Source organism: Sycon ciliatum, chromosome 1 (assembly GCF_964019385.1).
Source record: "Sycon ciliatum chromosome 1, ocSycCili1.1, whole genome shotgun sequence".
Classification (NCBI taxonomy): Eukaryota; Metazoa; Porifera; class Calcarea; order Leucosolenida; family Sycettidae; genus Sycon; species Sycon ciliatum.
Window position 1 is genome coordinate 31,651,314 of NC_088643.1, and position 26,487 is coordinate 31,677,800.

General features: G+C 47.3%; 2 protein-coding genes and 1 non-coding gene across 3 annotated transcripts; 2 read left to right on the plus strand and 1 right to left on the minus strand.

Moving 5' to 3' along the window:
• The first annotated feature begins 321 nt into the window (after positions 1-321).
• LOC135823040 (deoxycytidine kinase 2-like) lies at positions 322-21,114 on the plus strand. The gene is made up of 9 exons (XM_065335876.1): positions 322-649; positions 760-860; positions 4,238-4,309; positions 5,375-5,484; positions 8,603-8,747; positions 11,985-12,023; positions 15,557-15,633; positions 18,174-18,270; positions 19,979-21,114. Exons 1-9 carry the CDS (start codon positions 532-534, stop codon positions 20,039-20,041), a joined length of 822 nt encoding a protein of 273 aa, XP_065191948.1. The 5' UTR covers positions 322-531; the 3' UTR covers positions 20,042-21,114.
• Positions 13,434-13,506, plus strand: Trnak-cuu (transfer RNA lysine (anticodon CUU)). The gene has a single exon. It is a non-coding gene; the product is annotated as a tRNA-Lys (tRNA).
• On the minus strand, positions 21,097-26,487 carry LOC135823032 (acyloxyacyl hydrolase-like). The gene is made up of 2 exons (XM_065335867.1): positions 25,378-26,487; positions 21,097-21,990 (listed from the first exon to the last, which is right to left on the minus strand). Exons 1-2 carry the CDS (start codon positions 26,308-26,310, stop codon positions 21,097-21,099), a joined length of 1,827 nt encoding a protein of 608 aa, XP_065191939.1. The 5' UTR covers positions 26,311-26,487.

A 26,487-nucleotide genomic window follows, 5' to 3' on the forward strand; every position in this document is an offset into this window, starting at 1 on the left:
TCATCACGTCATGGAGTATTTTGATATTTTGATAAACGTCGTTTGTAAAATAATTTTAATGCGATTGTTTATACCAGGGCCGCTAGGGAGTCGTAAACGACTCCCTGGTTTATACATCATCGATGCATCAGATCATTATTATTATCACGAGCACAAAACCAGAAATCCGCGGGAAACTTTGTACATGGTACACCTAGGCTAGTACCTGCTGTACCATCAATGCGCCACCTACAAATACACAAAGACTTTTAATGCATGCACGTGCGCACATGCACTGCACGCGCGCAATGAGCTGAGCATGAGAACAACCAAAACTAACTACCGGTACTAACTACTTACTTACTTGGCTGAAAATGATTTGAAGAAGAATAGTTGTGGGGCTTGTTCGGACATACCGGTATCCCAGTATAGCTACGACTGGTGCAGAAACTACACAAATCTGTGGCCTGACTTCCTCACCCAACCTGAACAGCTGAAACCAGAGCTTTAGTTAGGCCTTTCGTTTTGAGTGGTGTGGTGATAGGGAAACCAATGCCAATGGCCACTGCCCATTGTGGTTCACTGTTGGCCCGACATATTCCGTTCTCATCAGGCCTACGTATGCAGTCCACGAATCTCGTTAAGAAAATAGCCATCGAGGGTAATATTGGTAAGCATAACTGTCTCATATTGATGGGCTAACATTACTCTAACATTACTCTCTCCCCTCAGTTCTTTGCCTGAGTTTTACTCATTCCAATTTTGACTTCTGCTGTCCAGGAGCTGGGAAATCAACGTTCCTTAGCATCCTTCAAAGTAACTTCAACTTCCGGGCTGTCCCAGAACCTATTGCAGACTGGCAGAATGTTGCTTCGGAGGAGGTGAGTTGTTTCATAGCAAGTCAGGCGCGTAGCACCGCCGTTGACGCGTTGGAGGTGATCCGGCCGGAGGGGGGGGGGGGGGGGTCCGGGGCTCTCACCCGGGAAATTTTGAAATTAGAGTGCAAAATCCTGCATTCTGGGCACTTTTGGCATTGTGTTAAAAAAAAGGTGGTCCGGCCGGACCGCCTGCTACGCCCCTGCAAGTTTTCGCAGCGTTGTCGAAAATATGCCCATATGTTTGCATTGTACTGAATGAAATGAGAGTGCAATGTAGTAAAGGATGGCACATGATCCTGCACTACACAGCCAATACCGGCATGGTGGAAAACAACATGATATCACTGAATCAGTAAGCACAATGCACATGTAATTGTGCTGCTGATGAATGACAAAGTATTGGCCTCGCCAGTAAATTTCCACCTCGTGAGAATGGCCCTAGCATCACAAACACTAATCTGCGCACTTGATCCTAGCATTGCTAGTGCAGCAGCAGGGGGGATCGGGTCTACTGTACTCTGAACAATAATTTCTGTGGCATGATCGCTGCACACACACACACACACATTAGGATTTTGGAAATACAGTGGAACCTGGGCCTCTCGGACCGGGCGAAGTGACCTGATTTCCGAGGGGTCTGATTTGTTAAAAATGCTACCCTGTATTCAAGGTATTATAATGTAAGCACGAATACAGGATAGTCATTTTCGGTCTGGAATTTTCCCCTCCATAGCCTTATGTAGGAAATTCGGGACCATGGACAAGTTGTTGGAAAGCGAGGTTCCACTGCATACTTGGAAGAAGCGTTTTGAGTTGATCACAAGATTGTACACATCCTACAGTATGAAATGCTGCCAGTTGCAGGGGCGGCTCCTGGAATTTTTCAGGGGGGGGGGGTTCAAATTTTTTCGAGTGCACAGAATTAAATTTGCTTCAAACTGTTTTCGGTTCGTTCACTACACCGGGAGTTGCAAAATCTTTATTGTCACGGTAGCCCTTGGCCAATAAGACAAGGGTAATGCGTTTAGAGCCTTACAAAGTACAAGCACAGGCAGAAACTAAGGCAAAAGAACACTAATGTTAGTATGTACAAGGAATTACTTCAACTGTTGGTAAGTACGAAAATATTATACAATGCTGGAACTGTGCTGGTGCTGTTCAACTCAAGTGATGTTGATCAGATTCACTGCTGGCCGTGACTGAAGATGATAGCTAGACGTGCTCTACCTGTCAACTACAGGGTCATTCAATACCATTCTTCGTGGATGCAGGTGGCCAAAAGTGGAGGCGACTTCCTCGAAGTTGACAGTGTGGTTGCGATGCACCTGCATCAGTGCCAGAGCTGAGAGGCGATCGGTGCCCATGGTGGACCTGAGGTAGTGCTTCAGGCGCTTCAGGGCACTGTTGCACCGCTCGTTCTCAGCTGCTGACACTGGCAGAGTGCAGGCAATCCTCAGGAGGACGTGGATGTTGGGGAAGACATCGGGATCACACTGCTGCAGCGCTTCGCTGGGAGTAGCAGGTAAGTCGGCACTGTCGATACTTTCCCACTTCATCTTCCACTTGCGGATGTCAATGGCAATGGTGGAGACGCTTGGCAGATCAGCTTCATTGGTCTTCCTCAGTGCCCTGAACGCCTCAGTGACATCAGACTGCGCAGCCATCGCTTTCGGCACCAAGCACAGCACCTGCGGCACACTGTCGCTGTTGGCCGAGAACCGCTCCTTCATGTCCTCGTTGAGGTGGTCCAGGAATGGGATGACCAACGAGCGGCGATAGTACTCTTCAGCACTGTCGTGTTCAACATTCTCTCGGTGACGTTGGCGACCGGCAGTCCGGGGAACTTGAGGCTCTGTGCCGACTGACTCCGCAAGAGTGACTGCTTCCTTGTACCAGTCTTTCATCTCATCATCCTCGCCTCCTCTCACAGCCTGGAGATCCTGCACAGTTCCGTCCACCAAGCTGTAGGCCTTCACCACGTCAATTGCCTTGCGCTTGGCAACATTTTGCTTGAATGCATCGAAGGCGATCTGGGCGTCGGTGTGGTATTTGCGGTCATCATGACCACTGCAAACGTCTGAGACTTTCGTCCATCGCCGGAATGGTGTGCGTACCAAAACACCACGATGCACAGCCTCCGGCGCAAACAGGACACACGGTAAACAGTAACCTCCATCTTGGCTCTTTGAATACACTAGCCACTTGTAGGTCGTCAGCCACGCAGCTCGGAACGACCTGTTTGAGCCATTCATCACTGTCTTCGGGAAGTTGAAACTCTGGCCAGGCACAACATGTCCATTGATCAGCGCTATCTTGTCAGCGGAAGACAAGGTCAGACAAGATGTACCTGAGTCGAGCAGCGCCCCACATCGTCCATCACTGGATTCGTCGACTCTGTCTCATTTTCAGCACTCGCAGCGCTCGTTGCAGCGCTAGCAGCAGCGAGCCTAGTTCCTGGGGACGAAACATCGTCTACTACTACTGGCTGCTGTGCATCTTCTCCGACAGTGACGACTTCAGGTTGGTCCGACTCCGTGGCCGTAACAGTGCAATCCGTGACTGCAGCATTTTCCGAACTGACGGAAGGCGAAGTTCTCTGACTGTCCTCCGGCTGGGACTCCGTGTCGTCACATTCGCGCCGTACACGACGGAACGAAGCCAAGCTCAATGGCAACTGATCGGCCGCTCGCCTCTTTGGCAGACGTCGCGACATGGCAAACTACACGACAAACACAAACATTATCTTCGTACTGCGACGGAGGAAACCTACAGTCCAGCCAGCGCGAAATAAAACAAAACGACAAGGAAGGTAAGGAGACAAGTGGCAGTTTTTCCACCTTTTGCTCCACCACTTGAACTGTCGATCGTTTCAAGTCATATGATACGTGTACAGACACTTCGATTCGAACGGTACGCGTACAACAGTCCCGACCACTGCATGCAGTGACCTGCACTGCCTGTACGTGACTACTGCATGCAGGATGCATGCCAGTGAAGTCTACTGGCTACGCGGTACGCTACACTTCGCTGGCTGTGCACGTGGATACCACAAAAAAATCGACTGGACCCATGGTCGAAATTATTTTAGGGGGTTCGTCCGAACCCCCTGAGTTGCAGACTCGGCTAGAAAGTATCATGTCAGGCAAATCTGTACAATAACCTGGCTACATTGTACATCCCTAGGACTTGCCCTTGCGTACGCCATTTCTATGGGAATAGTGTTGCAAGTATATCACCTTGACCCCTTTTCCCTTTCATCCCATCCACCCTTCCAGGAAACTCACCTGATAGGTACCCATTTACTTTTGGAGAATCCTTCAAATGAATGCAGGAATGAATATGACTGTATTGTTGTGTGTGCCTCATTGTATCCTGTACAGGCTGGCAAACCCACAGAAAACCTTCTCGACCTTTTCTACAAAGATCCGAAGCGATGGGCGTACACGTTTCAGGTATTATGAAGTCCGAGCTCATTGCATGCATACCTTTGATCTGGACCCGATTTAGGCTTTTTCTGTGTCATTGCAAACTGTGGGTTGCGGATCTGGACCCAATAATGAATGGTAGATCTAGACCAGACCTTGGGGATGGACGTTATCCAGTGCACAGTGTAAGTTTGGAATCAGGCAGTCCTACTGGTCCGCGGTCTAGTAACCCTTTTAATGGACTCTCAAAAGTCAAGTGTCAAATTCGACAGGAAGCGTGTGTTCCACTTAACTGTTAGGAACAACCAACTTCATTTACCACTACATACCGCCGAAGTCGCTACTTGCATTTCCGAGAGCACGGTTACCATGGTTACTGACTCAATACTGAGATACGTCGGTGATTTTGCTACCCAGCTTGTATTGTTGCGTGTGAGCAAACCTGCTTTTTTGGCTCATCTGACATTTGTGTTTATTGCAACCTCCATATCTACCATCACATCAACCCCCTACCCAATAATGCACGGAATTAGATCTGTAAAATAATAATAAAGAATGGATGTCACATACACATAGAACGGAATGGGGGAAAAGGTGCAAGTGTGAGGAACCTACCAAGCGTGTAGTGTGGTGCGACAAAAAACAGACTGGCAACAAAAATGGACATAACTAACGAGTTGTTGACGACCTACCTAACAGCCTACGTGTGAAGATAATCTGCTTCTGCTGACGTAAGTTAGGTCTGTTGCCAGTCTGTTTTAGTCGCACCACACTACACGCTTGGTAGGTTACTCACACTTGCACCCTTTTCCCCATTTCCTTCTATGTGTATGTGACATCCATTCTTTATTATTATTTTAACTCTTCTTCCTTGCGCTGTTTCTATCACCTTCCTACTGTAATTAGATCTCTGGTAACATTCAAAATATCTATTTTGCTTGTACGTTCTTCACTCTTCTTTCTTTAGATTTTGACGAAGATGTTCATGATGACCTCAAACACATGTACTGCTTCCGCTTTCTTAGCATTACTAATGGATGTGTTTGTTGCGGGTTTCACGTATTGCTGCATGTTGCCTACTGCTATCTGTAGACATATGCATGTTTGACACGAGTTCGCTCACAGCTAGCACCGCCGCCGGCAGACCTCATGCAGCTCTCCAACCCAGTTCTGTTTTACGAGCGCTCAGTTTACAGTGATCGGTAAGCGTGTAGTGCAATGTAGTTGAATGTACACTAGCTGTTGCTGTTCGGACCTGGTCTGACACTACTCGAAGTATCTTGCTAAACGTAATCTTTGTATATGGGATTCTTTCCAGCAGAGCAGTGCTACTGGTAGCGTTTCACTCTGCTTCATTCCTGTCATGTTTTCCATACATCCATAGTTGTCACTAGCATCTACTGTAACTGGGTGTTCCACTTCAAGCACTGGCGATAGAAGTATTGAATGTAATTTGGAAAGTGACCTTGTTGTTGTGGAGAGGGCAATGTACAGTTTATCCTATTGTTACATGACGTAAACTGCGCAAATTCAACCGTCCGCAATGCCATAGAAATTTGTTACACACAGCAGGGACTCTAGGGAGAGAGGGATACCGTATTTCCCCGTAAGTTAGTACGTACTAACTTTCGAACTTAGCAGCCACATGAGTACTAACTTTCGGGGGTGGTACTATCTTTCGGGGAGTACTTTTTTATCGGGGGTAAATGACACGCAGTGGGAAGCCTGCGCAACTTTAGTGTCCGTGCATATGATGTATGTACTGTACGGTGTCTGTACATGTAGGACGGGTACGAACTTACTATCTTTCGGGGGGAACTGTCTTTCGGGGTGATAACCTCGGCAGTGGAAAGTGTATTTTTTATAGGGGGGTACTAAGTCATTTGGGAGAACTAACTTACGGGGAAATACGGTATTCAAGTTACAACTAGGGGTCAAACGGGTGTACCTTTAACCCTTTCCGTGCTAACGACGTCCATAGACGTCATGCGCGCTGTACGCCAAACGACTAATGACGTCCATAGACGTCATGAGATTTGCGCAGTACAGCGCAGTGCATAGATCAGTGTACAAACGTTCGTAACTCCGTAAAAAATAAGTCTATCGCGACAATCGATACACCGTTGGAAAGGTATTGAGCTCAGCTTTCCAGCAATATAGAGTTCTTTGCGATAGGAGAAAGATTGACGGAGCGGCGACGGAGTGAACACGAAATTCACGGCACTGAGCGATCGTGAATTTTTTTGTTCATTCGTTTGCAGTTTTCTGTTGCGTGCCAGGGGATTTCCCTTCCGCACAGCGCATGCGTAATGGATACCAGCGGAAGCACGTGGATGTCAGCTTTGCCGCGCAGTTTGAATCGTGAAAATCGGCTGACCTGGAGCAAGAAACTGAAAAAGAATGTGAGATCGAGTTCCTGTGCCTTTCCGAGGCATCGTGAGGTAGCTTCAAGAGGACGTAGAAGTTGCACCGCTGTGCATATTGAGTTGAGAGATACCAGGATGGATGTTTGCTTGGTCCTGATCTTTTCAACAGGCCCAGGATGATGAAAATCCACTAAGCTGAATTGAGAGAAAAATTCGTTCAGACCTGAACGCGAAAACGACACCAGGAGAGTCAGTGCGCTGGAAATGCAGTTTGCTGGAGTAAAAGGGGCCAGCATGGAAAGGGTTAACTAACGAACGGGTAATTTTCTTAACGGGCGGGTTAACGGGTACCCTTTAGCAGCCATGTTTTAATTTTTGCGCAATTTCCATATAAACCATGATAGTAATTTATCTGTTCTCAGGTTGCATTTTGATATCACATTGTGATTCGCCAATTGATTTGAGTCTGATAGTTGCAGAGATCTACTAGGTGCGAAAATGCAACAACAATGCAGGCATGCAGCTTGGAGTTGTAAATAATTGACTCCCGCCTGGAATGCACAATTCCAGCAGTGTTGTTTCGTACTGACCTGATCATCGAAATCCAAACGGGTACCCTTTTACTAACGGTACCTGGGATTAACGGGCGGGTACCCGGAACACCCCTTTGACCCCTAGTTACAACTCTGAGTTTCACGCTCTCGCCAATCTTCAGGTAACTGTAGACATTTGTTATGCATCCCTGCAGCACACATGTACGTACTTCTTGAGGTGTGCTTGATGCGCCGAAAAATGAAACGTGGAATCGAATACTAGTAGCTTTTGAGTTTTGACTATGTGGCGACTTCATTGGTTGTTTTTATCGTTTTCGTTTATACTGTAAGACAATTTGTTATCTTCAAAACGATGTACAGTTGAACACTCCTATTTAGGCAGGCAGGCACAGTGGGTAGGTCTAAGACCATGATTGAGAAACGAGAGGTACCAGGTTCAAGTCCTGCTTGGAAGCGGAAGGATTTTTCCAACCGTGCTGCGACCCACAGTTAATTGGGAACTCGTGGCCTGGCATGAGTAATACATGGATGTGGCAAATGGGATTGAGGCCTTTGGCCTCTGGTTGGTGGATCTGATCTATCCCCCACCGTTTAGGAGCCGCATCTGACGCCTGATCATGGGGTGGTGGCGTCCCACGGAAGCGGAAAGGTGGTTCTTGACCAGGGAGTTGTACGACTCCTTGTTCTTGACGAACCCGTCGAATTTCTTTATATTTATTTATTTAGGGGTCGTCGCAAAAGTTTTTTGTCGTCCCTGAAACGAACATGATTCATTTGGGGGGGGAGGGGGTGCGAGCCAAAATCACAAGTCGACCGACACTGTACATATGACATGTACATGCATGCGATTTTCGTCGTCCAGCATAGCAAGCTGTGTTCGTTTCAGAGGGAGGGGAGGGGGTCCAAGTACCAAATGAACGATGTTCGTTTCAGGGACGACAGAAAACTTTTGCCACGACCCCTTAGTACATTGTCGTTTGCCATCCAGAATTCGTTAAAATTTCACGTCACTAACCAATGAAATTATGGAGATTGTTACTGCCTCAAGCGAATGAATACTTTATGAGTTGGGGCTCTCCGTGTACTAGTTTGTACATGAAGTGTGTAGGTTACAGTGAGGGCTGTGTCCCACCAGCCTGTGTGGATTCACAGGAAGCGTGAGTTTCGAAGTCTGAAGAAAATGTTAATTAAGCGGTCACTGTTTGGATGATGACTACACCATAGCTTAGTGGTAGAGCATCACCAGCCATAAGTGAGGGTCCCTGGTTCGAGTCCTGGTGGTGACAGTCAATATTTTCTTAAGACTTATTTTATTTGCACCTTTCCCTCAAAGTGACTCAAACTAATGAATATCTTACAGTAATCCATAGGCTTGTGTGCATGTCTGTGTGCTTGGTCAGGTATTGTTTTATGGACAATTGTTACAAGTCTGGACTTATCAATGAGATGGAATGGCGACTATACTGCGACTGGCATACACACTTATTAGGTGCATTGGGCGGCCTACACATTGATGGCATTGTGTATCTCAGAGTGAAACCAGAGGTAAGCGCTGTCCAAAGATGATGCTTGTGGAGAAACGTCTCTTATTGTGGCTCGCACTTGACAGTGTTGTGTGCGTGTGTGTGTGTGTGTGTTGTGTGTGTCCCAGATGGTGTAGTGGTATGTGTAGTCGATTTCCAATCGAGAGGTTGCGGGTTCAATTCCCGACGATTATGGTCGCACATGTCTTTCTTCTCATTTTCATTCTCCTAGCTCTTCTTTCATTCTCCTGCGTGGTTACCAACAGCCAGTGTATGCCAGAGTATGTAGTGTGGCGTGTGTGTGTAAAAAAAAGGAAAAAAAGGATTCACTGGCCAGAAAAAGCCACTTCAATCAGCTGCTGTGTGGTGGATACCAGGCTAAAGTTAGTGGCGGTCAATTCATCAGCCTTGCAAGCTGTTGAATGGTGTATTCCCAGCACAAGTTGCTATGTCTAACATAGCTGTTCACTATCATCGCTTCCGCGATGGGCAGGTCTGAGGTGCTGTGTGTGTGGTGTGTGTGTGCGTGTGTGTGCGTGTGTGTGTGTGTGTGTACCCCATGTGGTGCAGTGGTATGTGCAGCGATTTCCAATCGATAGGTTGCGGGTTCGATTCCCGACGATTATGGTCACACACGTCTTTCTTCTCTTTCTCAGACTCCTCCTGACTTTTCTTTCATTCTCCTGGGTGGTTACCAACAGCCAGTGCATGCCAGAGAGTGTGGTGTGATGTGTGTGTGCGGGAAAAAAATGAAAGGACCAAAAAGTAGGGATTCACTGGCCAGAAAATCCACTTCATAGCTGTGTGGTGTAGACCAGGCTGAATAGTGGCGGTCAATTCTTCAGCCTTGCAAGCTTTTGAATGGTGCAATCCCAGCACAAGTTGCTATGGCTTCTGCTATAGCATCGCTATCATCGCGATGGGCGTCCAATGGTCCAATGGTGTGTGTGTGTGAAAATGAAAAGACCAAAAATAGGGTTTCACTGGCCAGAAAATATCACTTCAAATAGCTGTATGGTGTAGACCAGGCTGAATAGTGACGGTCAATTCTTTAGCCTTGCAAGCTGTTGAATGGTGCAATCCCAGCACAAGTTGCTATGGCTTCTGCCGTAGCATTGCTATCATCGCCTCCGGCGATGGGCGTCAAAAGGTCAAAAGGTGGGTGGGTGTCTGTGTGTGTATGTGTGTGCGTGTCTGTGTGTGTGTGTCTCTGTGTGTGTCTCTGTGTGTGTCTCTGTGTGTGTCTCTGTGTGTGTCTCTGTGTGTCTCTGTGTGTGTGTGTGTGTGTGTGTGTGTGTGTGTAGTACTCTGTAAGTAAGAAATGCCACTGCGAAAAGAAGATTTCCTTTGCAGGGGCGTCGCACACGGTACGGTCACTACGGTATTGACCGTACCACTTTTTGCCCCAGATCTGCAGATACCGCGTGAATCAACAAAATACAGATCTGGGATCTAAAATTCCAAAATTTTCGGCTCAGCCACCACACCACCCCCCCCCCCCCCACGAGTAAATTGTACTTCAGATGGCTGACCGTACCACACTAAAATACCTTCCGACGCCCCTGCTTTGGATATTGACCGCTAGGCACAAACTCCAGTCAGCCAATTTATGCTGATCTTGGTTGTGCACAACGACACATGCTTTCCAGGGGCGTCGGAAGGTAATTTAGTGTGGTGCGGTCAGCCATCTGAAGTACAATTGACTCGTGGGGGAGGGGTGGAGATTTAGAGCCCAAATCAGTGCGTTTTATCGATTCACAGGGTACTTGGGGCAAATAGTGGTGCGGTCAATACCGTAGTGACCGCACCGTGTCCGACGCCCCTGCTTTCTTATTGCTGTTGGAAAGCGGAACCTCTTTCTGTGACACAGTTGCACACTGCGCTACTGTCAATGGTCACTCCTTACTCATACCATTTAAGCTGTGTTTGTTTGGTTAGGTCCAGATTCAGATCCACTCAATCCGCAACGCACGTTTGTACATGTTTGGCGGATATCAATCATTTGTTTAACCATGTAGTACACATACCGGTACGCCTTAAAGGGGAAGTTAAGGCAAAAATTAAAATTTCACCAGTTGTAGTCTTCGGGGTGCTGAGTCGAATGGTCGTGGTCCGAGGAAGCTGAGACGCTCCCTTCCTACTTGAATCCCAATCGAACTCGCGCACTTCCACCGAAACTGGGTGACTGCGCCCTACTAGATGGGGATTTGTATGCAAAATGTCACTAAAAGCGCCATTTCGTTCTTATAAAAGCACGGATGACCGCGATTGGCCCATATGTTGTAGTCTTTTGGACGCTGAGTCGACTGGGTTTGGTCCGAAAAGGCTGCGATGCGGCGTTCCTCCTTTATTCCCAATCGAACATGGTTGAAGAAGCGGTCACGTGCTCCTGCGTACACCAGTCACCTGGTCACCGTGCCTGCAGGGTACAACTTACTAGCCTGTTTGACCTTTTTTGGGTGCAGTCCTGTCACTCGAGTTGAACCTTGGTGTGAAAGTTGTCACCTGCTGGCGTGGTGACCAGGTGATTTGGGCACCCAGGACCACGTGACCGCTTCTTCAACCATGTTCGATTGGGAATAAAGGAGTAACGCTGCATCGCAGCCTTTTCGGACCAAAACCAGTCGACTCAGCGTCCAAAAGACTACAACATATGGGCCAATCGCGGTCATCCGTGCTTTTATAAGAACGAAATGGCGCTTTTAGTGACATTTTGCATACAAATCCCCATCTAGTAGGGCGCAGTCACCCAGTTTCGGTGGAAGTGCGCGAGTTCGATTGGGATTCAAGTAGGAAGGGAGCGTCTCAGCTTCCTCGGACCAAGACCATTCGACTCAGCACCCCGAAGACTACAACTGGTGAAATTTTAATTTTTGCCTTAACTTCCCCTTTAACAGAGGTTGCACCATGCAAATGTCTGATGAGTACGAACCCTGGTTAGTGGTGCATGTATGACGCTTTGATTGTCATTTTTCTACGTCAACAATGTCATGGTAGTGGTGTAAAGAAACTTGATCGATTGATTCTGAGGGATCCAGTGGATCTGGCGTCTGGAGTTAGATCCGCATATTCATTTGTCCGTATATGTGTGTGTGTGTCCGTATGTGTGTGTGTGTGTGTGTGTGTGTGTGTGTGTGTGTGTGTGTGTGTATGTGTGTCTGTATGTGTGTGTGTGTATGTGTGTATGTCTGTGTGTATGTCTGTGTGTCTGTGTGTATGTATGTCTGTGTATGCCTGTGTGTCTGTGTGTGTGTTAAAGGTGTGTATGGAGCGTCTGAAACACCGCAATCGCTCGGAGGTGAGTCTCCATGGTTTTGCTGCAATGGTCTCATTACAATGGCCCGCACTACCAACTGTGATGCCTCTTCTATGGGCCAGCTACTTGGCACGTTGCCTGCATTTATCATGCAGCTACATTCTCACTGTCAGGAAAATCAAAAACTACACTTTCCCTGTAGCTTGAGACTAACTGTCGGACGGAACTCGAGTTCATGCACCCAGATTTTAGGGATTTAACAAATCTACTTTGTAACAAAAGCTGATGAACATGCATGAGAGATTGCAGATTTTGAATATAAGAGTTCTAGTACAGTGCAATCAAGAGCACGTAAACAAGAGTGTGCAACTCCCAGAAAATCATCCCACAGCAGAGTTTTTTTGTTTGTTTAGGTCACAGTGACTCTCACCTTTGCTGCACCCCATGAGCTCACACTGGTTCACATGGTCATTTTACCGTATCACCAAGATAGTAGACACCCTTAGCAAACAACGTTATGTTGTAACGGTATTACCGTAAGGGGGGAAATACCGTGATTTGGGCTCGACCTTCAGCAAGATGCACGCTATTTTTAGTACGCTGTTGCCACGAGAATAGCTTTTACTTCGCGCAGTACAACCATTTATGTCACCATATACGCGATACAAGGTGAAATGCGTACGGACTATGCAATATTTGGCGAAGAAACGTACCGTTGGTCACAACGATAAATCAGCCCCCATAACGTGTTTACGCTGCAGCTTCAACGCTATTTGGGTGATCAAGGTACGAATAGCGTTACCGTTGTTTGCTAAGGGTGTCTAGTTTCTGTTTCGCGTTGCTATTTGTCCTACAAAAGGTGAAAACTCTCGCGAATTTCCTGTCCCGCATCACCTTAGTGATGCGGTGATTTAGCGCTTAACCTTAACATACGGTATGACAGGTTTTCTATGATTCAGAATTACCTAAACCAAGAGGACATGAAAACCAGAGTGTGCAGCTTGGGGCTTTTTCTACTATGGGTGTCTGTCACGGCGGAATTACGTGATTACATCATAATTGGCGCAGATCTGAGGCGGGAAATGGCATAGTGCGTACAACTGAGCTGCAGTTGTGCAGAAAGAGACCTGCTTGAATCCTGCTTGTACGCACTACATCACTAAAATGATGTAATCACGGAATCCCGCTGTGATAGCAACCCATCCGAGCTGCACACTCTGGTTTTCATGTACTCTGGCCTAAACAAACAAAAACTTTTAAAAGCTACGCCGTGGGATCGGCATAGATGCGGATCTGCACACTCTGGACAATATGTACTCTCGGTACACTGTGTGATGCAGTCCAGTTAGTACACGGAGGCAAAGCGCGGTACACCGTCCCATATTGCAGTTGCATACAAGTACAATCATACTCTTGGTTATGGACTCTTGACATTGCCTTTTGTATTATGCAGCCCGGCTAGCTCAGTCGGTAGAGCATGAGACTCTTAATCTCAGGGTCGTGGGTTCGAGCCCCACGTTGGGCGCAGTCTTTTTTTCTTTTCTTCCGAAATGATCTTTCTGTTGCCAAGAGCACCAGCAACTACGTTACGTAACACCAAGAGTGTGCAACTTGACGATCTCTCAGCCCACTGCGGGATTTTTTCAAGTCTTTTGCAATCAGTTGACCCAGTGATGCCGTCATGCGTAGCCATAGATCAAAAGTGCAAACGAAGATGTAGCTGTGATTGCAGGTACAGAAATCTAAGCAGGAAAGCAGACAGTAGATCCATGTGTCCTGAACCTGATGAACTGACACCGTATCCACATGATAAGCGGGGAAAGGTATAAGTTCTTCAACATGCTTCTGCCAAATGAATGACGCAATAAAACATTCTGCTGTGGGCGGGTCCATTTCCCATTCAGAATTTGGAGTTGCCTACCCCCAAATCCTTCTTCGCGGCTGTTTTGTCTAAAAATAGATTTGCCGAGATTTGCTGCCATAATGGTCGACATGCATGAAAGCCTTCATTCAAATTGCAATGACATCATGCATTTTGCTTTTTTCCACGGAAACGACCAGGTGACGACCAGCTATTTGACAAATGTAGTACCTATCATGCCCGTATAGCGCTGCTACCCACTGGTTAATCCCAGTTTTATGCAACACATTTCGTTGAAGCCAAGCGGTGGACCTTTTCTTGAAGTCACCTGTGGAAATGCTAAGGGTGTGTGTGTGTGTGTGTGCATGTGCGTATGTGGGTGTGGGTGTGGGTGTAAATCCACATGGGTTCTTTCATACTACCGTATTATCTCTAATATAAGCACAGTCTCCAATAATAGCACGTCTCCAATAATAGAACACCTTGGGGCGGCATTCAAAAAATAAAGTGCTCAGTCTCCATTATAAGCACACTGTGTAAATTCATTATCTGTACCGGCGAAAAAAACCCTGAAATGTGTGTGTCTGACATGAACACTGTGTAAATTCATTATCTGTACCGGCGAAAAAAACCCTGAAATGTGTGTGTCTGACATGAACTTGGCATGGCAACATGCCTCTGAAATGAGGTTGAAATAATAATGGAACAGTCTCCAATAAAGGAACGTCTCCATTAAAGGGGAAGTTAAGGCAAAAATCAAAATTTCACCAGTTGTAGTCTTCGAGGTGCTGAGTCGAATGGTCGTGGTCCGAGGAAGCTGAGACGCTCCCTTCCTACTTTAATCCCAATCGAACTCGCGCACTTCCACCGAAACTGGGTGACTGCGCCCTATTAGATGGGGATTTGTATGCAAAATATCACTAAAAGCACCATTTCGTTCTTATAAAAGCATGGATGACCGCGATTGGCCCATATGTTGTATTCTTTTGGACGCTGAGTCGATTGGTTTTGGTTCGAAAAGGCTGCGATGCAGCGTTCCTTCTTTATTCCCAATCGAACATGGTTGAACAAGCGGTCACGTGCTCCTGCGTACACCAGTCACCTGGTCACCGTGCCTGCAGGGTACAGCTTACTAGCCTGTTTGACCTTTTTTGGGTGCAGTCCTGTCACTCGAGTTGAACTCGAGTTGAACCTTGGTGTGAAAGTTGTCGCCTGCTGGCGTGGTGACCAGGTGATTTGGGCACCCAGGAGCACGTGACCGCTTGTTCAACCATGTTCGATTGGGAATAAAGCAGGAACGCTGCATCGCAGCCTTTTCGGACCAAAACCAGTCGACGCAGCGTCCAAAAGACTACAACATATGGGCCAATCGCGGTCATCCGTGCTTTTATAAGAACGAAATGGCGCTTTTGGTGACATTTTGCATACAAATCCCCATTTAGTAGGGCGCAGTCACCCAGTTTCGGTGGAAGTGCGCGAGTTCGATTGGGATTCAAGTAGGAAGGGAGCGTCTCAGCTTTCTCGGACCAAGACCATTCAACTCGGCACCCCGAAGACTACAACTGGTGAAATTTTGATTTTTGCCTTAACTTCCCCTTTAATAGCACGGGGCGGAGGTACATTGAAAAAATAAAGGACCGTGCTTATATTAGAGATAATACGGTAGCTTAATTTCTTCTTTCTTCTTTCCGCTTGTGTTGTTCTCTCCTTGCAGGAATCAACTGTTGGTCTCGATTATCTCAGTAGTATCCACGAGCAACACGAGAAGTGGTTGATGCGCAAGGAGACTAAGTAAGAGTCTTCAAACTCCAAACCTTGTTATTACTTCTATGGGAATTGGAGAACTTGAAATCCATTGTAATCAGTCCGGGAATTGACCAGCCAGAAAAGTGAGAAAAAGATGCCAACCCCACCCGAACTCAAACCTAAGACCTTGCTTGTCATGAGCAATACTCTAACCATCTGAGCTATGGGACAAGGTGGAACCTGGAAGACGCTGACGATGTTTCATTCCCCAGGCAGCTCACAACACGTGCCACACGTACTGATGGCGCTTGTGTCTCCCTCCCGGGGGACCAACCACGGCCAGCGCCTTCTAGGTTCAGCCTGGTCCCATAGCTCAGATGGTTAGAGCATTGCTCATGACAAGCAAGGTCGCAGGTTCGAGTCTTGGTGGGGTTGGTATTTTGTTTCGCGCTTCTGGCAGTCAACTTCCCTGACAGATTATATTGAGTTCTCCCATTGCCATACACTTTCATACTGACTAGCTACAAAATCCCAGACCCTTGACAAGACATGCAGAATCCCTGGATTTCTCTCAAAATCCCTGGATGGTACAAAACACGTGAAAAAAGAGCTTTTCCCTCCCAAAAAAGCGTTCGACAGCACAGGACGAATGATAATATCACCAGAATCAGGAAACAAGCAAGTACGATGAAACCAAACGCAAAGAAGGAGACTGCATTAACATTAATATTTTGTGAAAACCAACAATCGGGACTTTTAAAACTAAAGTAACACTACCGACCAATCTCATTATCCAGAGTATCCAGAGTATCCAGAGTCTCCAGAGTATCCAGAGTCTCCAGAGTATCCAGAGTCTCGCTGGATCTGTGCCAAACTCTCCCACCTTTTTGGCCGAGTGCTTAAAATAGTAGAATACATCTACTAGCAGATCGCCTACGGAGACAGAAGACAGTTCAGAGCATCAGCTTTACATGTAGTTGCCGGCAAAGAAGCAATAATGACAATGATGACAATACAAGAGGCCGTTTCCAATGACAATGATGTCACAGTTCACATGCTTCGTGAGTTGGCGATGGTGGAGGGTCGGGTTCCCCTGCCGTGATTGGTGCTGCACCGAGCTAGTTTTGTGTGAAAGTATAACTATTATTATTATTATTATTCTTATATCTATACATCAAGTATTACAAAATAATTGAGAGGCTTTGAATCGTTTTTATCAAAATCAAAATATTTGCCGGGTTGGAACGTGGGATCAAAAAATGACAATGACAATGATGAATGTTGAGCGTGGTGCCTTTGCACCTTTGGTGTTTTCCGTAAATGGGGCTGCTGCGCCGGCATCCACGGCCTTCCTCAGGCGCCTTTGCCTCCTTACATCTTAATCTTCGGGAGGTAGCTATTCGTCGTTGATGAGTTACTAAAACTTACTATCGCTGTCGGGTGTCTTTCGCGCTGTTACGTTCCGCTGTGTTGTGTGTCAGGGGTGCTCGGTCGGCCCGTCACCGTCCAGTTCACATGCTTCGTGAGTTGGCGATGGTGGAGGGTCGGGTTCCCCTGCCGTGATTGGTGCTGCACCGAGCTAGTTTTGTGTGAAAGTATAACTATTATTCTTATTCTTATATCTATACATCAAGTATTACAAAATAATTGTATTTTAATTTTAAAAAAATGACAATGATGACAATGATGGGTGTCTCTGTTATTTCTATCTCAGCGATTGCTGTCATGCTAATTTCTTTTAGTTCTGAGACCAACCAACTCTGGGCTCGTTTCCTTGTCCAGCGGCAAGCGATAATCAGAATTCCTATCTGCCAGGTGCTGGTGAACACTCAGCAGGAAAACAATGCACGATTTCTTGAGAGCAAAGGAGAAACTTCTTGAAGTAAAGCAAAATTTGAACTGGCGATCTTGCACGAGCGCGCCCCAGTCAAAGTGATGCCGTGACCGTTGGAAACACGACAAGCGAAGGCGACGCGACTTTTGTTTGTCACCACTTGGCCACTAAGTGTAACTACGCATTTTCAGGCAGCGTGACGTAGGCACTTCGACAGCCTATCCTCCCTGATGCGACCCGGGGTGCGCCTAAAGCGCCTACGTCGCTTCCGTGCAGGCTGCCGCGTACGCGATCAGCAGCCTGCTGCTAACCCTGCCGCATTGAGCACCTCTAGTCACTGTGATCCCGTAGACAGCACACTGGCCTGCCAAATATGCGACTGGCCTGAGGACAGCTCCATGCCGTGCGACAAGGGCGCCCAGCTCAGGTTGAACGCGGCAGTGGTGTGAGCTGGGCGAAGTGAGGGTCAGTGATACCGTAACTACAGTTTCCTCCTCCGGGCATTGGAGGCGAGTCCCTGGGGTTTTCTGGAAAAACCTGGATCAGACGAATTGTGACTTTTCCGGGAGTTTGCTTGAAATCCCCAGGATCCTGGGAGCATTGTTGATTTCTCGGGATTTTCCCCGGGAAAACCGGGAGGGTTTGGCCTGTATGCACTTTTAAAAGGTAGCTTGCGACAGTTATTACCATTTAGGCACCCAAACCAAAGGTTGTGAGTTCTCTGTTGTGTTTTACTGCTGGGTGTATGTAGGATTTCACCAGTTTTGAAGAATGTGCCCGTGTTTGTTCTGGAAAGTGACCAGGAGTTCCAAACTGACCATGACCGACAAGTGGAAATGGTTGGAGAGGTAAGCAGCTTTGTGTTTGCGTGTGTGTGTGTGTGTGTGTGTTCATGGTGTGTGTGGGGGGGGGGGGGGTGTCATATCTCCAAGTGAATGATTGTTTCATTGATGCACATGCACATACGGCTATCGGAATGTTAGTGAGTCTCAGGCCACGAGATAGCCTGATTAAAAAATCTTGAGAATGGGCTTACTGTCAGAGCAAGGTGTTCGTGACCAGACACACATGTACACTTGCGCAAATACTAAATACGCTCATGTATTTAATAGAGCATTGTTGACCTGGGCTAGCCACGGACATCCTATGTCAAAAAAGTGATATTGTCCGACTTTGGGCAGAGGAACCAAATTCTAAGTTAAACAAGGGCTTATTGCATGTGGTTAGGGGCCGTCCAAGGTTACCAATACCGTAAAGTACCGCCAGAGCGCCCCACCATCTCGTCCTTTCGTGGCCGCCTTGTGGAGGTGGATTCCTGTCTGTAGGTCATACGACACGGACCTTGTACAAACATTGCACATTGTGCAGTCAATCCGTACCCAGTTTACCTTCGAGCTCCACATAAAAGCATACCAAGTGTGACCTTAGTACACGAAGGTTCTCACATCGTACAAACTTAGTAGCATTCTGCCATACGATTTTCTTCCCTTGGCTGTAAAATCAAGGTGGGGCGCTCTCGCGAGACGGGGCACTCTGGCGGTACTTTACGGTAGTATTTTCAAAAAGAAATGTTTTCGTTTGGGGGTGGGTTGGTTTTAGGAGTTTAGTTTTGAACATAATTATTGAATGTACATGGAGAATGCCCCGTTATTTCTGGATGCCGAAGATTGAAATCACTATTTTGGTGGATTGTGTTTTACCTGTAGAAAGGGTGGGTGGGGGTTGAAAAATACTAAAACTCTTCGTTTCGCAAGAACAATCGATAACCCCGGAATGGTTGGAGAGGTAAGCAGCTTGGGGTGTATACAACTTGTTTGCTTTTTGCCAGTGCATACCATGTCCAATACTTACTCTTGCTGTGCCGTGTACCTACACGACTGTAGTACACTGAACAGTATATGTACATGCAACCCAAAGTGTGTAGCTCGAATGGGTTGCTGTCACGGCAAAATTCCTGGATTGCATCATTTTAGGTTGCCCAGTGCGGAGCCGTTGCCAGTATGTGAGTGACAGGTGATTATGCAAAAGGTTGCACGGCCGTGCAGCTGCATAATCAGCGTACAGCTCTGATCTTTGAGCTACAGGTGGTGTGCTCGCTGCCTGCATTACCTAGTGAAATGACGCGCAAGTTGACTGAATTTGATTTTTCCTGTGGCTTTAAAAGCGCAACGATTCCTCTCATGATGTGGTAGGTTCAAAGGCAGTGCTTGTAAGCGACGACGCATCACACACAAATCCTCAGAAGTCTCAGGAATGATCACTGTCGGAAGCTTGAAATTGTAGATCAATAATGACGCAATGGCCCAGCTGGTACCCCAGTACGTGGCTACGGAATGTGGGCCGTCCACCGCGCCAGACCCCATGTGCATATTTGCAGGCTTTTGCTATTTTGGTTTTGGCTGCTATGATGCCACTGGCGGTGTGTCTTGCGTTTATTTCGCCTGGCGCATTCTTTGAAGCAATCCGTGATGCAGGAGTTACAGGTCTTTGGTCAGTTGGAAAACATTTAAGATTCTATTTCTACTCTTGTGTTTCTTTTGTCATGACTGCCTGTAGCTGAAAGATTTCCTTGCAAATTGCTCATCAACTGAGGTACCTGCGGACGTGGCAGCCAGGTAATCCTGATCTCGTCATGGTGCTCGGGCACTCTGTATTGCGTCGGGAGTGAGCAAGCCATACTTCTCTGGGTGCCATACATGATATATGTGCAGTGCAGTGCACCAGGCCGGATATGCACGGCTAGCTCTGCACGCCTCGCCCTCTCCTTGGATTGATGCTAACCCATGTGTGGACTGGTTGCTGTGACATACCCATGTGTGGACTGGTTGCTGTGACATACCCATGTGTGGACTGGTTGCTGTGACATACCCATGTGTGGACTGGTTGCTGTGACATACCCATGTGTGGACTGGTTGCTGTGACATACCCATGTGTGGACTGGTTGCTGTGACATACCCATGTGTGGACTGGTTGCTGTGCTGCAAAGATTCATGGTACTAGTAACCTACTAAGATGCATGAACGGACACATGCCAGCACATGCTACAAATCACACCAGCAAGTGTGCCAGCACATGCTACAAATCACACCAGCAACTGTGTTTGTTTTAAACCTAGGCTAGCATCATTCCTTTCGGTACATGTAGGCCGCACCATGCTCAAGGTTGTTTTGCATTGGCTTTTCTACCGACGCATGGGCACGGGAAATGGTGCTAGATTTTATTACCCTATAGGAATGTTCTAGGTACCGACTGCAGCAATGCGCATTGCTTGACTAAAGAGGAAACATAGGATGTACTTGTTTTGACTCTGTGTTTTGGGAGGAACTGGATTTGCATAATTATCAAGATATAATAGAAGTATCTTTTGATCTTTATGCTACAGTGAAATTATTACAAGTATTCTTGTGCAAAACATAGTAGAATGAATGAATGGCTAAATGTCATTTACATCCAACATCAAGAAGGGAGCTTCACTTAGTAATTCTAATTCCTCATTCGTGTGTGCGTGTATATCTTTTTACTATGTTGATAACTTAGTTATTGGATGTCCAGCTTTGCGATTTTCCGTATTTTTCTCCTGGCACTCTAAGCCACGTTCTGATTTAGACGCAAGCAAATCTCGAGGCTGTGCTTGACGGACATGATTATTCACTTCATAATTCAGCATCTCAATACTAGTATCCTCCTTGGTCTCCGAATCGCTGCACAATGTCGTCGTTGTGTGGATTGCGTGCTGGTAGCCACTTTGGCTTAGTCTGCACGATCTTGTTCCAGAAGACCTGTGTCGCTAGGGCATTGCCTATCTGGTTGGCGTGAAACCCATCCACGGGCTCGATCAGCTGCCACGGCTGGCCGCCCTGCTTAGACCAGATGTCGGCCGCCGATTGGATGTCATACTCCATGTACATTGTGTCAAAGTTGCTGAACGTCTGGGTGTCGGCGATTTTCTTCAGCTGTGCGTTGAGCTGAAAAGCATGCTCTGAGGTGATATTGCGCCAGGTTTCGTTCTTGTTCATCCATCCCCAGCACGGCGATACGCCTAGACAGTTCAGATAGGTGTAGAAGTCCGTGTAGGTGACATCGTTGCGCAGTGCGCCAAGAGGGTGAGTGCGCGCATGCATGTTGTCATAGAGAAACCGCCCATCGGCCAGACCGACCAATACGACATGTGAACCCTTGTTCAGGCTGGCGTCGATGATTTTCAACGACTCCATTTGCGCCTTGTAATACTCCTCTGGTGTGGTCATATGACCGGTCCCTGGATGGCCATTGCATACATCATTGCCGACGAGTTCAAATATCAGTAGCAGCGGCGGTGTCTCTGCATTCCGTGGACTCAGTGTAGATGCTATTTCCTTCGCCATGGATGTGGAACGGGCACCGTTGACGCCCGCATTCTGGAAGTCACGGTGGTTGCATCGGTTGAGCTCCACGTACCGCTGGTAAAGGGAATCCATTGGCCCCTGGATTTCTGGACTCCAGTTGGAGGCGTTGTAGTGCCCTGTGGCCATGCTCAACTGTGGCCAGTCCAGTTCATTTGTCAGTGCGAAAATTGCATGTTGAAATGCCTGTTGAAACACAGGAGCACGTACACGTGCACACACACACGTACACACCTTTTGGCCTTTTTACACCATAGCAACCTGTGCTGGGATTGCACCAATCAACAGCTCGCCAAGCTGAAGAAATGATCGCCTCTATTCAGCCTGGTCTACTCTACACAGTTATTAGAAATGGTTTTTTTCAATCTTGTCTGGTTCAGGATTACGATTGTGCACACCTGTGCCGAAATGGCGTAGACACCAAATTCTTGTGATCCCAAATTTTGGTTGCGGCAGTGCTACTTCCCGCAGTGATATGTAAATCCAGAGACTAATTAGACTTCCACTTTGCCACAGACTACACTGCCACTGAGTCAGATTAGAACCTGGTGTTGGTTTCCATGTCACATGGTGTACCATAGATAGATAGTAGTGATGTAACGAACCATGAATTTTACAAACGAATAATCTAGCGAATACCACTCGAGAGAAACAAACGGTTATTCTACTACAGTATTCCATAAGACAATTATCAAAAACTATTGCCAATGCCAAGTGTACATGTGCATGTAGCAAACACACAACACAAGCGTTCAGACTCGAGTCAGACTCGAGTCAGAGTAGAGTCTGCCATGGTCTACCGTGCGTAGTCGACAACATTGTACTTGTAGTGGTTGTCTGCAACACAGTACAATGTGCGTAGTCGACAACATTGTAGTGGTTGTCTGCAACACAGTACAAAGTTTATGCATTCAAGTCGAGAGATCTAGAGTCGCGCACGGACTTCGCCCGCCCGCGAATATTCGAACTTTCGACCTAGATTTTATCCGATCGATTATTCGTTGAGGTCCAAGAGATCGAGGAAATTCGAATAATCAATTATTCGTTACATCACTATTAGATAGTGGTCTTGTCACGCTGTCTTTCTTTCGCCGTTACCATGGTTACTACTTCGAGTAGCTTTGTCTTCAGAGCATTTGCCGATTTGGAGCTTTTATGAACAGTTTCAGAGAGACTTGTACATGCACACCCTCCTCAGTACAGTTGGATTTTACTTGCAACCTCCGACTCTGTTGGTCTATTGTTCCAGAGTGTGCAGCTTCGGTGGGGCTTTTTCTGTATGGGTGTCTTTTTTTTCTTTTCTTTTTTTACTGGGAGCACAGCCCTACAAAGAGACATGTGGAGACAAACACAAAACAAGACACAAGGGGTGTAGGGACGACGTGCCGATGTACAGGGAGCAACTTGACCGACCACAGGTCTCGGCGTTAGCGTTGCAACCTGGCATCGAAAAGGGGGGGGGGGGGGTTCTATCGTGGCAAAATTCCGGGATTACTAGTACCAAGAGTATATACCCCCCCCCAAGAGTGTGCAAAACCGAATTTACGACCATCGACCGCCAAGCAGACCGTATCTCCGAACAATGGAGAAACACAAAAAAGCTGGGATCCCTGCTGACCTGACGACCGGCTACAGAGGCCGACCGAGAACAGAACTGCCAACGGTCCTCCACAATTATCTGACGAGTATCGGGAGGTCGCTCAACAACCGTACAGACCTCTGCAGATTGCGTGAAATTGCGCGCACGAGATCCGGGTGACGTCAACTGGTTAATGACATCATCGACAAGAAATATGTGTACCACTGAACAGGTCTAAATTACTTATGGCTACTTGCAATGTGCTAGTGCTGCACCAGCGTGTTGCATTGTTAGTGTCTTTGAATAGTATGCGTATGATCAAGTGTTTGTTCACCTATATTTTTCCCTTTTTCGTTTTTGGTTTTGCTTTCTTTCTCTGTTTCTCCCCTTCTCTTCTGGTATCATGTCTAACATTGGGCGTGGCCCAAGCGAAGGCTAGGCTAACGCCGATGCCAACGCGAAAGGGCTGATGATGAAGAGTGTGCAACTCTGCATATGGGGTCTCCGACGGCGAAAACTCACACCACGTGTCTCAGATGCGTTTGTACTATGTACAAACGAAGGATAGCGTGCGCGCAATCCGAATAGGCCTTATGCACGTTGTACAGATGCACGAAATCCCGTAGAATCTCGTATACCGTATTATCTCTAATATAAGCACAGTCTCCAATAACACGTCTCCAATAATAGAACACCTTGGGGCGGCATTCAAAAAATAAAGTGCTCAGTCTCCATTATAAGCACACTGTGAAGTGCCCACTGTGAAGTGCTCTGAAAACCACCCGGGCCTCCAATAAAGGACACGGTACGGTAGTATATGTACGCACATTGCATGTACATGTACATGTTATCATGGTCAGTCGCTCGATCGCGCGCGGTGCACCAACCTAATGAGGTTGAAATATTAATGGAACAGTCTCCAATAAAGGAACGTCTCCATTAATAGCACGGGCGGAGGTACATTGAAAAAATAAAGGACCGTGCTTATATTAGAGATAATACGGTATTCTTGTAGAATCCCGTAGACCCGGTTGGGTGTTGAATGTGCAGGACCCTATTGTGTTTACTGCTATTTTCACTATGAAATGGGCCATGAAGGCATTTCAAACGAAAACGTTTTCTGGCAGAGATCTAGCTAGTCGTTAGTTCAATCCCAAAATAAAGAAGCTGGAAAAGCGATCGTTTGCCATGAATTGTGAGGCTAAATGGGCCAAACGTGCATGTATAGCACACAATGAACACCCAACCGGGTATGTACACACCTACGGCCCTAGTACAGAACTTCGTACATCTGTACAACGTGCATAAGGACTATTTCTGCCAGAATCATGCTGGGGATTTGCATACCCGCAATGAGTTTCTGTCAGCCCGGCCCGGCCCAGCCCAGCCCAGCCCAGCCCAGCCCAGCCCAGCCCAGCCCAGCCCAGCCCAGCCCAGCCCAGCCCGGCAGTTTCACACGTTGGGTTTCATGTACATCTACACTGTACATGATTGTAGACCCACGTCTCCGTCTCTTCACGTCTCTTCACGTCTCTTCACGTCTCTTCACGTCTCTTCACGTCTCTTCACGTCTCTTCACGTCTCTTCACGTCTCTTCACGTCTCTTCACGTCTCTTCACGTCTCTTCACGTCTCTTCACGTCTCTTCACGTCTCTTCACGTCTCTTCACGTCTCTTCACGTCTCTTCACGTCTCTTCACGTCTCTTCACGTCTCTTCACGTCTCTTCACGTCTCTTCACGTCTCTTCACGTCTCTTCACGTCTCTTCACGTCTCTTGACGTTTTCGAAGTGCGTTTCCATTTCGTTCCATTTCGGGGTGCGTTTCGTGCGTTGTCGTGTAAACGATAGTAGAAATTTACTACTAGAAAACGCAACGATTTCGTACCGTTTCAGTCGTTGTCGTGTAAACGCAGCCTCATACAGGTGAAATTCATCATGTATGCGGTGTGTACTAATAATAATATTACAGTATAAAAACCGGCGCATGTCCTTACCAACTCATTCATTTCAGTGACGTTGAGCCATGCTGGTGGGATGTGGAAGTGAGCACCAATGCTGTCACCCAGCAGCGCTACGCCAGACTGCCCAGTGCCATTGCACCACATGTCCTCGTAAGTCTTGCCTGTCTCATGATCCACACCGCTGATTCCGTTGCAGTTGCTGTCGAATAGCTTGTCGCCATCACGGGCTTTTCTTCCTGGGTGCACATTGCTACTCACATCATCACAGTCTTTGCCGCGCCATGACGAACCGCGTGCACTGGCCAGATCCGAATACCGATCTTTGTCCAAATCATCCGCTGGAAGGTGCTCCTCCGTCCAACGTTCAATGATTTTGCAGACTTCATGGAACACGGGAAAGTCGCAGAAGTTAGGGAATGCACCGGTTGTGACAGTGTTCAACAGTTCATTCAGCTCTTTTTCTCTCGCCAGCTCCTCCGCGCGCCGCCGCAGTGCGCTGATATGGTCACTGCGTTGCCGTCTCGATGATGCATGTTGAATGGACGGTGGCAGCGGAAAGACGTGACACATATCCGTTCCCGCTGGTGTCTTGCAAAATCCTATGGCGTGGCACACGACGTCGGAGGTCTCTTTGCTCTCCAAGAATTCCACAACAGCGGGACCGTATGTCTTGGCCAGGTAGTCGCACGGACCGTGGAGGTCTTTGGGAAGGTAACCACATAGCTTATCGATTGCTTCCACCACTGTTGCGTTGTGCAGCTGAGAAAGTTGCTCGACCAGGCCGACCATGATAGCACAGCCCGCACAGGCTGAACCACCTGTGTCGTCGGCTAATCTAGTTGCCTGTGCTCCACCAAGCAGTGCTCCGAAGAGGCCATCCCTCCGTAGAGCGCCTGATGCACCTACACTGATTGACAATGTGCAACTAGCGAGCAGGAACGCGTAAACCCAGAATAGTTTGGCCATGATCCTTTTTCAATGAGAGGTACTTAGTAAAGTTCACACGTCGTTCGCGCTACCACGAGCTTGTTGAGAAAATACAACCAGCTAGTTGTTTCGCTTGGCCTTGGGAGGCTTTTGTCCTAAATGGAGACTAGGAAGGATAGGTACAAATATGTCCCTACCGGACTCTGCGGATTTTGA